Source organism: Narcine bancroftii, chromosome 11 (genome assembly GCF_036971445.1).
Source record: "Narcine bancroftii isolate sNarBan1 chromosome 11, sNarBan1.hap1, whole genome shotgun sequence".
Lineage (NCBI taxonomy): Eukaryota > Metazoa > Chordata > Chondrichthyes > Torpediniformes > Narcinidae > Narcine > Narcine bancroftii.
The window spans coordinates 17,307,276-17,323,882 of record NC_091479.1 but is presented as its reverse complement, the minus strand read 5'-3'; the positions used below and the strand labels follow the sequence as shown (position 1 = coordinate 17,323,882).

The following is a 16,607-nucleotide window of genomic DNA, read 5'->3' as shown; positions in this document are numbered from 1 at the left end:
GAATATAGAGACGCAAAGTTGTGCCCCCCCCCCCCCCGGAAAAGATCATTTAATCTGAGAAATAAATATGACATGTTTGTTAAAATATGGCAAACTTATCTGAATCATACTGGTTTAAGGATATAATTAACTTCCCCGAAAAGGTTTAAGTTATACAGTTAGGTTAATAACGGTGAATTCCTGAAAATCAAGTTGTGGACTAATTAATGAAGGCTCCTTCTTTTATAATGTTAGCAGTTGGAAGCAGGGCAATCATTTGAGACTGTAATTTTAAAATACTATTTATATGATGTTCGTGATAATGTTCTAATAACGAGTCTTGGAAAAGTTAAAATTGAAAAAGAACCTGCCCCCATGAAGAGGAAATGGCCATCACAGTTAGCGCAACGCTGTTACAGCGCCAGCGACTGGGTTCGAATCCTGCGCCGTTTGTTAGGAGTTTGAATGTTCTCTCTGTGTCAACGTGGGTTTCATCTGGGTGCTCCGATTTCCTCCCACCGTTCAAAATGTACAGGGGCTGTAGGTCAATTTGGGTAGCACGGGTTTAAATGCCTGGAATCGGCTGTAAAAAATTAAGCATTTCCCTGTGTTTTGCGTTTTTAAATTCTCACCAAGGTCGAGTGATTTAAACAAAATTTTTTTTTAAAGTCGCAGGCCCTTCCGGCCCACAAGGCTGAGCTGCCCGATTGCATCAATTAACCTGCAAGCCCGGTCCATTTTTGAAAGGTGGGAGGGAAACTGAAGCGCTCGGGGGAACCCACACAGACACGGGGAGGATGTACAGGCAGCGCTGGATTCGAACCCAGGTTGCAGGCGCTGTGACAATGTCGCGCTAACCTTGTTTGCTGAAATACCACTGAAATTGCCATTGGATCGGACCGTCTGAAGTTGGTGCGGTGTGACTGGTGGTGCAGTGGATCGAGCCTGTGTGGGGACGAGAGCTGGGTTCATTGGCTTGCGGCTGCAGGTGGATAACGCATCATTACCTGGAAGCTGAGATCGGGATAGTCGACCATACCTCCAAACCAGGACAGAGCTGCGTTCAAAAATTCCAGAATGGCTAAAAACGCAAGTATGTTCACAGCAATGTTAGCAACCAAGCCAACTGAGGCAGAGGCCCCATTACTCGCCGCTTCTAGAATGTTCTGTTCTTCGCTGAAGGGGAATAAATGGGGGAAAGAAGAGGATTTCATCATTGAGCTCTCACAGAGGGTGAAACTAAGCAGAAAAGTGCAGAAGGAGGCTGTTCAGCCCTTTTAACATGGTGCTAGCCACAGCTGGTCCCCCTTTCTCTGTGGCCCTGGAAAATCTCCCGTTAGGATGTCATTTACCGTGCATAATCATTGAATGTTTTGGACCACTTTGTCGGACCAGAGAAGGGGAGGTTGACGTTTACATGGTCATTCGCGCATTGGGAGCTCGGATGGTCGGGAAAGCTCACGGTTGGGGTGTCGGGAGCTCTGATGGGCGGGCAGCCGGGGCATTGGGAGTTCAGATGGGGAGAGGATGCATGGTCAGGAGCTCAGATGGGCAGGCGGTAGGGGCCAAAAATAGGGGATCAACCTTTACGCGGGTCATACAAAAACACCAGATTTGGGTGGACTTAATGATTACAAGAATATGTACAGAATTTGAGTGTCTTTATATCTTAAATCTATGTTTTATGTTTGCTGACCCAGATGAGGCTTCATTTGCCCTACCTTTGTTTATTTTTTCCCCACTTTCAACCCATAAAAACCAAACCAACGCCAACGCAGACCTGAAATAAAAGCAGATTTTTTTTCTCTCCGCCTCGATAGCGAAGACACAGAGCGATACAAGAGCCGATTCTGCAGGTTAAAAGGTGGGCCGTACCTGCCGAGATCTGGAAGCGGGAGAGGGGGTCTTATTTGAAACCCCATGGGCTTTGACAGGATGAGAGCAGACGCATGTTTGCTCTTGCAAGTGGATTATAAAATGTCACTGCGTAAGTATAAGCGTTCTGTTCAGAAAGCATCAGATACAATGTTAGGGATGTAAAAGTGAAGTCATACAAGACGTGGGGCCCGTTCATGGAGCATTACTACAATTGAACGGATTTGGGGGTTTGGATGCTCTGAGCAGTGTGGCCTGGTCTCCGAGTGACATCCCTCGTTTCCGATGTATATTAGAGATGTTTAGAGGGAGGGGTTTGATTAATGAAGGGGTCCTTTTTCCTTTTTTCGTTTTCTTTTTTAATATTTTGATATAACGGGTTTGATTGGGAAGGGAGACACAATCTGTACTGGATTTGATCAGGGTTTTATTTGAAATTATCCGTCTTTTCTTATATCCCAGTTTATGTATTGGATTTATATGTGTGTATTTTTTTTATTAAACTCATTACAGGTAGTTCCTCACTTACAACGTAAGTCGAACTCGCTCCACCGCACATACCTGAGGTCAGGCAACATTCAATAAATGAACCTTTAATGGGTGTCAGTGGGAACAGTGAACAGCTGCCTGGAGGAACAGGGATGTTGGGCTGTCTTGGAGAAAGGGGCACCTCAGGCTGCCGAGGGGGAGCGGGAAATTTGAGCTGTCGTGGGGAGTAGGGACTTTGGGCTGCCGACGGGGAGTGGGGACCACGGTATACAGTACTTTTAATGCAAAATATGAACGTGTACAGTAGTTTTGATAAAGATTTAAGAAAAAGTTTTGATCGTATGTGCGGGGAGACATAATGTGTGTAGGTCAGATTTCCCGTTCCCTCTTGGTCCCCCTTTCTCCAAGATAACCTGAAGTCCTCGATCCCCCTCCCCCAGCAGCCCATGGTCCTCGTTCTCTCCCCCACCCCCCTGCCAGCCCGAGGACTACCTATGAAGATATTTGAAAAATGAAAGAATATAAGCATTCTCCCATTTCACATTGAGATCAGATGATATCATTTTCTTGAGGTTTTAGGGCTCAAAGTCTTCAGAACAATAAAGTTCTGCCAGAAAGAGGCAAGCTGTTTCAAGCAGAACTTCTCTCTCCACTCGCGCGCGCTGCGCGCGCGCACACACACACACACACACACACACACACACACACACACACACACACACACACACACACACACACACACACACACACACACACACACACACACACACACTGCAGCCCTCCATTCACATACTTCCCTCTGCATGGTTTGAAGAGCTGGATTGCACACAAAATAAACTTTACATGACTGCAAACTTAACTTTTCCTCGAAGCATTCATTGAATATTTTAGTAAAGAAAAGTGCTGGAGAAACTCAGCTGGTCAAACAGAGCACTTTATAGAGCAAAGATAAAGATGCATAACCAATGTTTTGGGCTTGAACCCTTCATAGGTATTTAAGTTGGAGGGAGATTGCTTCTTGAAAGGTCATCAGGTGACTGTTTGAGGATAGAACTTCTTCAGAATGTGCTCCTCATTTTGTGTTTGGCGTTGATGGGAAAAGAGCAGCTTAGGACAACATGAAGGCCAGAAAAATCACTGACACCTCATCTTCTGCCTGGACATTGACTACTCTGGTTTCGGTTACCTCTCCCCCATCGAGTCCACCCCACTATTCCACCAGGGCTGATTGACTTTTCAACCCCATCCTCATGGTAATCCTCGACTCCCTTCCTAATCAAGAACTGAACTACCTCCGCCTTAACTGTACCCAACGACTTGGGCTCCATCGTGGATGGCGGTAATGAATTCCATGGATTCAGCAACCTCCGGGTATAGAAATCCCTCCTCATCTCTGTTGCAAAGGGATGTTTTTGTCCTGTGAAGCAGATCTCTGGTCCCAGGCTCTCCCACCATAGGAACCATCCTCTTCACATTCCTCTCTATCCAGGCCTTTCAGAATTGGATAGGTTTCAATGAGACCCCTCCCTCCCTCATTCTTCTAAACTCCAGTGAGTGCAGTTCTAGAACCATCAAAGGCTCCTTGTCGGATAATGCTTTCATTCCTGTGAACCTCCTCCACACTCTTTCCAATGCCAACACATTCTTCCTTAGATAAGGAGCCCAAAATTCTCAGACATTAAAGCTTCTCGAGAATCTTAATAATTTAATCGATGGTACTGAGCGCGTTTAGCTTGGAACTGGTTTACTTACCCACGTTCCAGCTTCACTCCTTCTTCACTCTTGAACTTGGATTCCTCCACTTCAGGGTAGCTGAGTTTCGACAGAGCAAGGGCACACGGTGCTGCCATCACAGATGCTGCGATCAAACTGGAGGCATTAATCTGCACCGCAAGGTGACAAGCAATTAATCAGGGAGAATAACAAGCACAAGGGAGTCCTTGCCAATTTCTTGAAAGTTTATTTTTTTTTAAAAAAAGGACTGCTGTGGGAAAGGATCTGTTAAGCCCCCAAAATTGACACACCAACCCGATATTCACAAGCATATCTTTGCCATTGAATGATGTGGGTTTGCCTCAACCTGTATCCAGGGAACCTGCTCGGAAATTGGATTCACGGCCAGATCAGGTGGCCGGGAGGCAAAAGAGCAAAGCAGGTTCCATAGGGGAGGACAGGGACTGGCTTTCTTTAAAGGGCTTGAGTGAAACTCGGAAGGCTGAGATGGTAGTAAAAATACGCAGAAGTGCATAAGGAACCCGGCCGGTCTCGCAGGTAAAGGTATATCTTCATAGGGACCTCGGGAACGGGAAATCCAACCTACACATGTTACGTCCACCCGCACGTGCAACCAAAAATGTTTCTTAAATCTTTATTAAAACTACTGTACATGTACATATTTTGTATTAAAAGTACTGGTGTACAGTGGTCCCTGTTTCTATTGACGCTGCGAGACCTGCTGAGTTCTTCCAGCATTTTTGGGTGGTTTTTTTTCTTTAAAAGGCTCGGCCGAGATCTTCAGTTTGGTTGTAATTCAACACTTTATTTTAATACTTTACAAATTTTTAAACCTCAATAATAATTACATTACATTCAATTCTAAATTATTTCAAAAGAAATGATACATGTGGTATATATCATCCCATTTCCCCTCACCCCCCCCCCCTCCTCAACCCCTCCACCCCAAAGGGGAAAAAAAAGAAAAATTGGAGAACGCCAAGAAAGTAAAACATTTACGCAATAATGTCTATTATTGACCAAGAAGGGAGGTCTTCAGCGACCCCATTATCCGTGCAATCCAAAATGTTGTAAATATGGGCTCCGTGTTTTCCAGAAAACATGATATTTATCCTGCAGATCATGTAATTCTCTCTAACGGTGTCCAACTGCGAGGTTCTGTGTGCCATTTTCCACGCCTAAATCTATTTCTGAATTCAGTTCCCTCGAAACTGCTAAAGCAATGAACACAAATTCAATTCGATAAATATTTAGTTTTAATTTTGCTCTTATGGCCTTAATATTACTTAATAAAAATAACACCGGGTCCTGCGGGGTGACAAAACAGTCTCTTGCTTATGAGCGAGCGAGTACCTTATCTGCTCTTGGGCCCTTTAATGAATACACATGAGAACAACTGCTACAAAATGTTTACAAGCTCACTTGATAATTTTTGTTTTATTTCTGATGTCTTTTTCTAATTCATATTTAATTGAGGACCCCTTTCCATCCACTACACAGGATCTTTGGCCCACTACCATCAGGAAGGAGGTGCAAGATGGTGGGGCTGCGAAATGGCTTCTTCCCACAGGCTGCGAGATTGATCAACAGTAATCTGTCACCAAGTAAGTCATCAGAAAATATTTGATATATTTATTTCAAATTTTACCTTGATGTACAGTATACATGTGATTATTATTGTATGCATTCAAGATTTTAAATTACTTTATTGTAATGTAATGAAACAGAAAATGTGATATTAGATGAAATCTCCTTCAATCTGTCGTAAAGCAGACAAAGTTTCGCTCTCAGCAGAAACTGCCCCATGCCCCTGACAGACAGAGAAAGAGAAGCAAAAGAGAATCCCCCCCCTCCCCCCCGGGTCACCGAGAGTCCGTAGATTTGCCTCCTGCAGCCAAACAACCACCCCCCCCTCCAGTCCTAACCATTAGCAGCCCGAACTCCAGATGCCCAGCCACGACCCGATCAGGAAGCGTCCAGCGCCCTCAGCACCCTCGCGCGTCTTGGTTCCGATACCTGGTGCCCCTTCAAGCCACTTGCCAGCAGCCTATAAAGGTTCCTCGCCTCGAGCCACCAACAGCCCGATGATGCCTAGGTCAGCCTCAGAGCCCTCGCTGGTCCACTACCATCTCCTCTGCATCTTCTTCTCAAATGGGGGTGGGGGTGGGGTGGTCTCCCCGTTTTCTGGTGCTGGGCGCATGTGGTCTGGAGAAATGCTGTTGCGTCTGGTTGTCCAAGTAGACTTAGATGATAATAAACTTGAGTGTAACTTGGAACTCTAGCCAGAATCATTTTGTTTAGCTGTAGTTAGGAGTGCAGGGCAAGTAACATTGAACTCTAATTCACATTCTTTTTAAAAAAAAAGTTACCCCTCATTGTTGAATGAGGAGGTAAAGGACCCCCCACACCCTGAAAGTCACTGAGTGTCTGTAGATTCGCCACAGCCTCATAAAAGTCCACTCCAAAGCACTGGTAACCCGAGCTCCAGACCCGAACCTCCGATGCGGTCAGGAATCCTTCAGCGCCCTCGGCAGCCCCCCTCCCCTTGGCCAGTTTCGAGCCAGCCTCCAGCAGTCCTCCCAACCAGCAGCCCTGCAGCTTCTGCCTCGAATCGCCAGTGGCCCGCCGTATGTGCTGGTCCCTCCACCCCCCCCACCCACCCCCGCCCCCGTGGACACCGTCCCTGCTGGTTGTATGCTTGTTAACTCTTGTTACCCACCTTTGTTTCTTAACCGACCCCAAAATTTATGCATCGCCATTTTGACCTATTGAATTCAACCTCAGCCTCTACATTTTTGGTCACCCATTCCCAGATTTCTGCTGTCCCGTCGAGAGAGAGGACGAGTGCAGATGGTCATTCAGTGAGACATGAAAGTCTGCAGATTGTAGTAAACACACAAAAACGCTGGAGGATCTCAGCAAGTCTCGGACCATCCGTAGTAGTTAATGAAATATTACGGACGTTTTGGGCCTAAACCTTTCTTCAAGGTCCGTGTCCCATCTGGGTCACACTATTCTACCTTTTTAATACCTTGAAGGGCTCCGACCTGAAACATTGGTTATCTATATCCTTACCTCCCTCCCATGGACACCGCAAGACCTGCTGAGTTTCTCCTGCATTTTTGTGTTTCTACTAGATAGAATCTCAAACCTGCACTTACCCCAAAGGAGATATAGGCTCCGAGGACACTGCCAGCGATCGTGGAGAAGCCTCCAGTCATCACGGCGTGAATCTCTGACTTGGTCATTTCCAACAAGTAGGGTCGGATGAGAAGTGGTGCCTCTGTCTGAAAAGAAATATTCCTTCATGGTCGTGAGAAGAAAGCAGTTTTGGAAGAAGGGCTCTGTTTGCCGCAGTAAGTTTGGCTTACGAGGGTGCAGTGCGAACTACAGGCTTTAATTAGCTTAAAATCTGCACACCAGGTTCAGTGTCCTCTCTGGCTCGGTGCGCTCTGCCCCTGCCCAAGGGCCGGTGCGAGCCTTTATGTGGGGCCAGTGATTGGCAGGGAGTAGGTGGAGCCAGTCTTCCAGGTTACCTCCCTGCAGGTACAGAGGGTCGACCTCTGCAGGCGGCGGTGCAGGGGTGTGGACAGGAGGCACAGGCAGTCACCGACAGTCCGGTGGTTGTATTACCACAGTGGGTATCACAGCTGCTCTCCTGAAAGAGGAATCTGCCTTCGAGCCAGTTTTGCCTCTGACCAGGGGGTTGGAGTCTTGTCTTAAACCAACGACATTCTCAAGGAGGGATTCCATTGACCGCAAAGCGAAAAGACAGTTGGGATGAGTGAAAGTCTAACTGTGAGAGTGAAGGACGGAAGTCTGCAGACACTCTGTGGTAAAACCACACAGAAATGCTGGAGGGACTCAGCCGGTCACACAGCGACCAAAGAAGGTAAAGAAATATGACTGACGTTTCGGGCCTGAGCCCTCCTTCAAAAAACAGGAAGGCGTCTGAATAAAAACTGTAGAACGGGAGGGAGAGGGGTTGAAATTGACAGTCAAAAGGTGTGAATTGGATGTGGTATGAGAGGTAAGAATAGACTTTTACTCTGTGATAGGAGACAGAAGGAAAAGGGGAGAGGCAGAGCTGGGGAAGGCGTCAGAGGGAAGAAAAAGGGGAAGGGGGTGTTGTGAAGGAAACCGGAAAAGTCGATATTAATGCCATCTTGTTGGAGGGTGGCCCAGATGGAAGGTGAGGTGTTGTTTCTCCAAGCTGCGGGTGGTCTCAGTCTGGCGGCGCATGAGACATGTCGGCAAGGGAATTGAAATGGGCGGCCACTGGGGAGATCCACGCTATTGTGGCAGACAGGGCCTTAGGTGCTCAACGAAGTGATCGCCCCGCCTCACTGATGTTGAGGAGAGTAGCGGCTGCCTCACCTATCGTGAATGGTTTACCTACCTGCCCCACAAAGATGTTGCCAGTGGCACTCAAGGTCTCCGTTGCTGATGTGCCCATTGTGATCTGCATCAGCCATGCAATCTGGTGAAACAACACCATAACAGCTACAAGAAAGGCGGCAATAAGATTGAAAGGGTGCAGCGATTCACAAGGACCAAGGAGAGACTTCAGGAGCTGAGCTGCAGGGAAAGGTGGAACGGGATAGGATTTCATTCTCTGGAGCATCGGGGAAGGAGGGGAGATTTGATAGACGTGTGCAAAATGGTGAGGGGTATCGATAAAGACTTGCAGGATTTTTCCACTGAGGTTGGGTGAGACAAAAATTAACCAGAGGACATGGGTTAAAGGTGAAAGGAGAAACATTTAAAGGGAACATTAGGGGGACCCTCTTCACACTGAGAGTGGTGAAGCTTCCAGCTGAAATGCTGAATGTGGGTTCTAGTTGGTCAGGAAAACAGAAAAATTTAGATCGGTTTGGGTGCGAATCAATGGGATTAGGGACAGTCCAGATGGGCTGAAGCATCTGCTTCTGTGCTGTAGGGTTCTTAATTACAGCATGGTAACAGGCCCTTATGGCCCAGGAGCCCATGCCGTCCAAATACTCCAAATGTCCTACATGAAGGGCAGGAGGAAACCGGCGCACCTGCAGGAAACCCACGCAGACATGAGGAGAAGGTACAGCACTGGATTCGAACCCGGATCCCTGGTGCTGTGACGGTGTCATTATAACATTCTATTTCAGATAGACTGCAGATTGGGTGGTGACATGTTTAACCAGTCAATCTGGGAAAGTGAAGTAAAGGCAGGGTGGTCCGGCCTCGAGGTGGTGGCACAGGGAGAGAGAGACTTTATGTTCAGGTGAAAGGTGCTAGCACTTTGCATCCTGCCTCCTGTGTGTATCTCATTGAAGCCGACGGGAATGATTTTTCGGAAGCAGAAAAGCGTGGGCTGACACTAACGTCTCCTGGGTTCAGTGGCCTGCCGACCGCAGATACATTTTCATTACCTTAATAATTATCCACTGCATCACACCAAGGTAGTACAGGATGGACATCACAGAGCTGAAGAAGACAACAATCGGTAATGCCTGTGAACAGAGAGATGGTGCGTCAAATCAAATCCTAAAGGAGCTAATGCAGGGAGAAGGACAATCCGTTCAGACAGGCGGAGAACAGCCAAGGCAACGTTAGAAACCAAAGCCCCATAACCGCCTGCCACTTCAGGAGATGTTACAGATCTGTGGTGTGGAAAAGGGTATCTCATTTCTCCAAGTGACCCGGAAAATATTTGTCTCTGAGGTAATACAAAGGGCAATGCATTTTGCGTAGTGGTTAGCGCCACAGTGTTGCCTGCACCAGCGTCCTGGGTTCTAATCTGATGCTATCTGTATGGACTTTGTACGCTCTCCCCCGTGCTCTGCCTGGGTTTCCTCCGGGGGCTCCGGTTTCCTCCCACCCTTCAAAACGTACCGGGGTTGTAAATGAATTGGGTGTGATCAGGCGACTTGGGATCATGGGCTGGAAGCTAACCTACTTTCCTCATCCAAGTATGTTAATCAGGTCATGTGACTATCTAGAGGGAAACACCATGAATTCACGTGGCACATGGATTCTCCACAGGCATCATCTAGTTTGACTTCACTCAAATCTGTACCAGTTACTTCTCTCACACCTGAAATTACTGGTGACTGGTAACACTCAGCTAGGGGGGCACATTTTTCCCACACCCCCAGTCCAATGCCACCTCCACCACCCCTCCCCCGGCTCCAGTCCCCCCCCACCCTCCAGTCCGGCACCACCACCCCCCCTCCCCCGCTCAGGTCCAACGCCGCTGAAAAATCAGTGCGGCCCGCCATTCGACCACCCACTCGCCATCTGGTATTCGTCGAGGTGTTTTTTTTTTAATGTGCTCGCTACCCCAACGTTAGAACCCTGATAACACTAGGTTAGACATTTCATCAGGTTAACCTCCAGCTGTGTTCTTCTACAACAATGTCATCACACTGGGACTAACTCGTGTTCAATACTGAGCACTGGAGGCGAATTCACGGACCCTCAATGTCTCTGCAGGGATACTGTTTTGCTTTTCTTTTTCCTATGGTTAGGGGTGCCGGGCATGCTTACAGAGACTCTCTGTTTCCCTTAAGGAAGACAAACGTATATCATGAATATTAGATTTTTAATATATTATTCCGTGACAATACAAGGAACCTTTGATATTGTTAAGCAAAGTGCTGGAGAAATTCTGTTGGAAGCAAAGGGTAACCAACATTTTGGCCCTGAGCCCTTCTGTCAAGGCGCGAGCAAAAGGCAGGCAGGCAACCGGATAAAATGGTGGGGGGAGAGAAGGAAGGGGTAGGGGGAGGAGTGCAGGCCAATAGGCAAAAGGTGGATACAGGAGGGAGGGAAGGAAAGCAAAAGGGTGAGATGATAGGGGAAGGGGGCAGCTCTCTGAATGAAGAGGGATGGGGATGGGGAGCCAGAGGACAGAGGGATAGAGAAAAGGAGACTTGGGGGGGGGAGGGAAAACGGAGAAGTAAATGTCATCTAGATGAAGGGTTCCCAGGTGGGATATTAGGTTACATCAGGAATATTAGAACATTGGTCGAGCAGCAAAAGTTCACCAGAATAACAGGAAGTGGAAGACTGACCTGAAAAGCAAAAATGCCATCGATCAGATTTTCTCCAAACACGAATTTTGACCCTGCAGTCGTATAATTCAGAAAGGTCTGCAAATTTTAAATAAAACAAATGATAAGATTTATTGTTTACAACAACACTTCAGTCTTGAAGTTGCTTCTGAGGAACGAAGTAGAATTGCTCTCTTGAAAGTTCGTTCCCGGGATCCGACATTGCTGGCAAGGTCATCTTTTATTACTCATTGGTCTGAAGGGATGGGTGAAGAGTTCCCTTCCGTCTGGACCAAAACTACAGTACTTGTGGTAGAAGGTGGTCACACAGTGTTGCTGGTTAGGGATTTACAGGACTGGAATGAATGGTGATGCATTTGGTCCTGCCAGGTTTCCGAGGCAAACTTGGCCTGGTACCTTGTCCTGAACTGAGGCAGCAGGTCACATTAAATACTGATGATGTTGATCCGGGTAAGTGCGAGGTGATCCATTGAACCTTGGTGGTGTGGATTCAGAATTGCCTTGTCTGTAGAATGTAGAAATGGAGAGAAAATGTTCTGCCTGGAGGTCGGTCCTTGACTCGTGGAGTTTCTGGGACCCCTGCTCTTTGCGATTTTTATAAATAACCCAGATGAAGAAGTGAAGGGAGGGGTCAGCAAGTTTGCAGATAATACGAAGGTGCAAGGGGTTTTGCTTTAATCCCACGATTTATTTTTAATTTTGAAAACGACAGCGTGCAACGAATGTGCTCATTTCAGTCCCGTAATCCCTACCTAATTCCTGGCGTTCATTTCAAGAGGAATAGAATACAAGAGCAGGGATGTGATGTTGAGGGTTTCTGAGGCCCCACTTGGTGCATTTTGAGCAGTTTTGGGCTACTCATTTCAGGAAAGATGTGCTGACGTTGGAGAGGGTTCACAAGGATGATTCCGGGAATGAAAGGGTTATAATTATGAGGAATGTTTGACGGCTCTTGGCCTGGACTCGTTGGACTTTAGGAAAATGATGGGGAATCTCATTGAAACATTTCTAATGTTGAAAGGCATGGACAGAGTAGGTATAGAAATGTTGTTTCCCATGGTGGGAGAGTTTAGGACAGTGATTCTCAACCTTTTTCTTTCCACTCACATCCCACTTTAAGTAATCCCTATGCCGTTGGTGTTCTGTGATTAGTAAGGGATTGCCTGAGGTGGGACGTGAGTGGGATAGAAAGGTTGGGAATCGCTGCTCTAGACCCAATTGTTACTGAAATATTTTGCTTGAGAAGAATTGTCATTGGCCCATTTCCTTTGGCGTTCTGAAACCGTGCACATAACGAGTCCATGCGGTACAATTAAGGCAGTGGGTTTTCAAACCTTTTCTTTCCACCCACATCCCACCTTAAGCAATCCCTTACTAATGACAGAGCACCTATAGCATAGGGATTACTTAAAGTTTGATGTGAGTGGGATGAAAAAGGTCGAGAGCCACTGGTCTAGGACAAGAGGGCGCAACTTCAGGATTGAAGGGCATCTGCTTGGAACAGAGATGCCGAGGGATTTCTGTAGCCAGAGGGCGGTGAATGCGTGGAATTTGCTGGCGGTTGTGGAGGCCGGGTCATTGGGTGTATTTAAGGCAGAGATTGATAGCCAGGGCATCAAATGATATGGGGAGAAGGCCGGGCAGTGGGGAAATGGATCAGCTCATGATTAAATGGTGGGGAATACCTTATTTCTACTTGTATGAATTATAAATTATTTGAATTGATTTATTAACAGCGACATGCTATGGGTCGTGGATATCCCCACAGTTGTCTTCCCTCTAAACGTACCTGAATTTGGATTCCAAGCCATTGGAAAGCCTGAAAGCCAGGTTCTGTCCTGATTATTAAGATACCAAGGACAAATTGTAAGCCCAGTCCCATGAAGACGGTTTGCCAGGATACCTGAGCATTCAAAAGCAACAGTTAGTCCACACTCAAACAGGTCAAGTCAAGTTCATTATCATCTGATTGCACAAGTACAATCCAACGTTCTCCGGTTCTCAGTGCAAGACATGCAATCACACTACCAGACATAACATACTTACAGACAAACAATAACCGTGCAGGACAAGTATTCGTATATATAAATAAATATTGCTTCGTATGTTTAGTGCGAGCAGTTCCTTTGCTCGTTCAGCCCACTGCCCGTGGGAAGAAACTATTCCTCAGCCTGATGGTTCTGGCTCTGATCCTCCTGTATCTCTTCCCCGACGGGAGCAGCTGAAAGATGCTGCGTGCGGGGTGGAAGGGGGGTCCTCAGTGATTTTGCGTGGCCTCTTTAGACCACGATCCCAGTAGATCAGGTCGTTGGGGAGAGATGGAGACTCCAGTGATCCTCTCTGCCATTCTTCTGGGCCTGTGATTGACCTCAGATCATGACCTCAAGTCCAAAGATGTGGGTTAGATTTATTGTAAGCTCGTCAATTAGACACAGACCCAGGGAGTTCCACGATAGGGGAAGCAGTTGAGTGCTACCAACGTTTGTTGTAAATGATCTTATCAATGAACAGAATAATACATGGTGTCTATTAGCTTTCCCCTGCTCTTAATCTTGCAACGTTTTCCTTTTTAATCATCACCAAATCCTCTATTAATCTTAAAAAAAACCTCATTTTTAAAAGCTTTCACTTTATCCATTTCAAAATATCTCTTGATAGTTACCCCATTACCAGTGGGAATAGTTTCTCCTCGACGATCAATGGCTCTCACCTTTTGAACTCCATTGAATTTCTCCTTAACCGTCTCTGTAGAAAACCTGATGGTTTGTCCCGTCTTTTCAAGGTGGGATTTCCTCATCCCCAGTGCCATGCCCTCTCTCTCAGACTTCTGGACTCCCCTCGTAAATGTCCTATTGCCTATTGTCCTTGCTGGCCAAGTTGACATTCTGGGCTAGTCCAGTAAATGAACAAGATCCTTCTAAGCCTTTCCTGCCCATATTCATATGAGGTCACTGGACAATTTTTTTTCTCCAAACGGTTTGCTTCCTGAAATAAATTTGGGACTATAATTGACAACTTCAAGCTGAACACAACAATAATTTCAGATTTTCTGTATCACGTAGGAATTTGGAGAAACATTAAATTCACTTTTATTGAATTTAGCATTGAGCGTACACGCACCACAAATGTAAGAGAATGTATCACAGCTGAATGGCTTACTTCAGCACCTCTTGCCTATTGTTGGACATTGATGAGATATTTCTGTTGTATTGAATCTTCCTGAAGACAATAAATGCTATTGTTGAGTCCCATTGCTTGAAGAATGTGCATCAACATGTGTTCAATCTATAATCAATGTAATGCACAGTGTCTGTATATGTGAGCTGCTTTTATAGCCTGCCTGCATCTATCCTGACGAAGCATGCCAGGCTTAAGACAACATATAATTTAATTTTTAATTTTGACCTACAGCACGGTATTAGCGCATTTCAGCCCATGAGTCCGTGCTGCCTAACATGTATCCAATTAACCTACACCTCAGTACGTTTCGTGCGTGGCCCCTCCTTCAGCTCTATCGCCAAGTTGCCCCTGAGACATTAGCCACAGGTCAAAGGTCAAACTAATAACACTACACCACAATAGAGAGAGTTAATAATTCTCGCTGCTTTAACCCGAGTAGCTCTTGCATTTTCTGCTTTTATTTCGGCTTAACGGTGTCTGCGGGATTTTTGATTTCCACTTTCCCAGATGTGCTTGTTAGGGACGTGCCTGCTCCCTTATGCCATGGAAGGCTCCTTGCCAGATCCACGCTGGTCCTCCTACCTGCAGGGGTGGAAATGCGCGAGGTGGTCTGGAAGATAGAAGAGCCGTGGGGGGTGGGGGGTGGGGGTGGTGGAGGGGTGACTCACCGCTAGTGGCTTTGCGGAGCAGATGAAGATCAGGGTGACAAGCATGCACAGTCCTCCGAAGGAAATCAGCTGCTCGGGTCTCTGTGAAGTGTCAATGCTCAACCAGACTATTAGTCCGATTAATGCCAGCAGGGCAATGATCCTGGCAGGAGGAAACCCCAACACATTAGGCCGCTCACTTTGTACCATTTTGAGACCAAGGTGGGTGTTATGAGCACGTACCCTAAAGACCGTGTGGAACTACATACTTTGGGGGGTTCTTTTGTGCTATTTGTCTTTAGCTCCTGACACAAGGGTTTTGTGTTCAAATCTCGCACAGTGGAAATCCACAGTCGCTGTGACTGTAGTAAAAACACATGCTAAACGCCAGAGGATCTCAGTGGGTCTCGCAGCGTCCACAGGAGGTACAGATATATGACTGACGTTTCGGCCCTGAGCCCTTCTGCAAGGCCTAAGCAAAAAGCAGCCAGGCTCCTCATTAAAGAGTGGGGAGAGAAAGGGGGAAGAATGGGAGGGGGGTAGGAGGGAGGAGTCCAGACCAACAAACAAAGGGGGTATGATAAAAGGAAAGGTGAGAGCTGATTTTAGCTCGGTGAAAAGAGAGAGAGAGAGAGAAAAAGAGACAGGGTGGGATGGGGAAACTGGATGTTAATGCCATCCGGTTGGACAGTGTCCAGACGGAAGATGAGGTGCTGTGCCTCCAATTTGCGGGTGGTCTCTGTCTGGCCATGCAGGAGACCATGGACAGACATGTCGGCAAGGGAATGAGGCGGCGAATTGAAATGGGCGGCCACTGAGAGAACCATGCCATTGCGGTGGACCGACCAGAGGTGCTCAATAAAGCGGTGCTCAAATCTCAGGCAAGAGGGCAGAACACAAAATCTATGCGAATGCCCCGATGCCTTATTTGGAGGAGTGATTCACCCAGGTGGCTGGAATTGGTTGCAGGACCAGCGGGAAGAATGGGCTGCAAAATGGCACATGGAACTTCATGCAGACAAGTGTGAGGTGTGGCATTTTGGAAGGACAAGCGAAGACAGGACGTACACGGTCAATGGTAGGGCACTGAGGAGTGCGGTAGACCAGAAGTATCTGGGAAGACAGACATGCAATTCCCTTAAAGTGGTGTCACAGGTGGTAAAAAGATTTTTTTTGGCACATTGGCCTTCATAAATAAAAGTATTCAGTGCTGGAGTTGGGATGTTACGATGATGTTGTATAAGACATTGGTGAGACCAAATTTGCATACACTTTTGGTCTCCTAACTGCAGGAAGGCTATCAATAAGATTGATAGAGTGCAGAGGAGATACACAAGAATGTTCTTGGGACTTGAGGAGCTGAGTTACAGGGAAAGGCTAAACAGAGGTGGACTTTATTCCCTGGAGCGTAGAAGAATGAGGGGAGATTTGATAAAGGTATAAAAAGTTATGTTGGGTATAGTTATGGGCAAATAACACATGTCAGTCTGGCAGCAGGGGCTGGAAGCTGTGACAATTTCCCTAGCAGTCCACAGCAGCAAACTCGATGGGCGACAGATCCAAAAGGACAATGGCCAGCGACCAGCACGGCCTTGGAACAGACACGATCCCGCGTCACTTTGGCTGTCGTGCCTCACACACCACCAGGCCCAGT

At 46.9% G+C, this 16,607-nt stretch overlaps 1 protein-coding gene across 10 annotated transcripts in view; it reads right to left on the bottom strand.

Moving 5' to 3' along the window:
• slc28a1 (solute carrier family 28 member 1) overlaps positions 1 to 16,607 on the bottom strand; it is a 66,117-nt gene that overhangs the window by 11,455 nt on the left and 38,055 nt on the right. For all 10 annotated transcript variants that reach the window (XM_069902734.1, XM_069902732.1, XM_069902735.1 and 7 more), the window contains 8 exons: positions 14,975 to 15,116; positions 12,916 to 13,029; positions 11,127 to 11,204; positions 9,483 to 9,563; positions 8,477 to 8,557; positions 7,239 to 7,364; positions 4,096 to 4,226; positions 987 to 1,155 (listed from right to left, as the gene is read on the bottom strand). In XM_069902734.1, the coding sequence (XP_069758835.1) occupies positions 987 to 1,155; positions 4,096 to 4,226; positions 7,239 to 7,364; positions 8,477 to 8,557; positions 9,483 to 9,563; positions 11,127 to 11,204; positions 12,916 to 13,029; positions 14,975 to 15,116 (922 nt within the window). The remainder of the gene's footprint in view (positions 1 to 986; positions 1,156 to 4,095; positions 4,227 to 7,238; positions 7,365 to 8,476; positions 8,558 to 9,482; positions 9,564 to 11,126; positions 11,205 to 12,915; positions 13,030 to 14,974; positions 15,117 to 16,607) is intronic.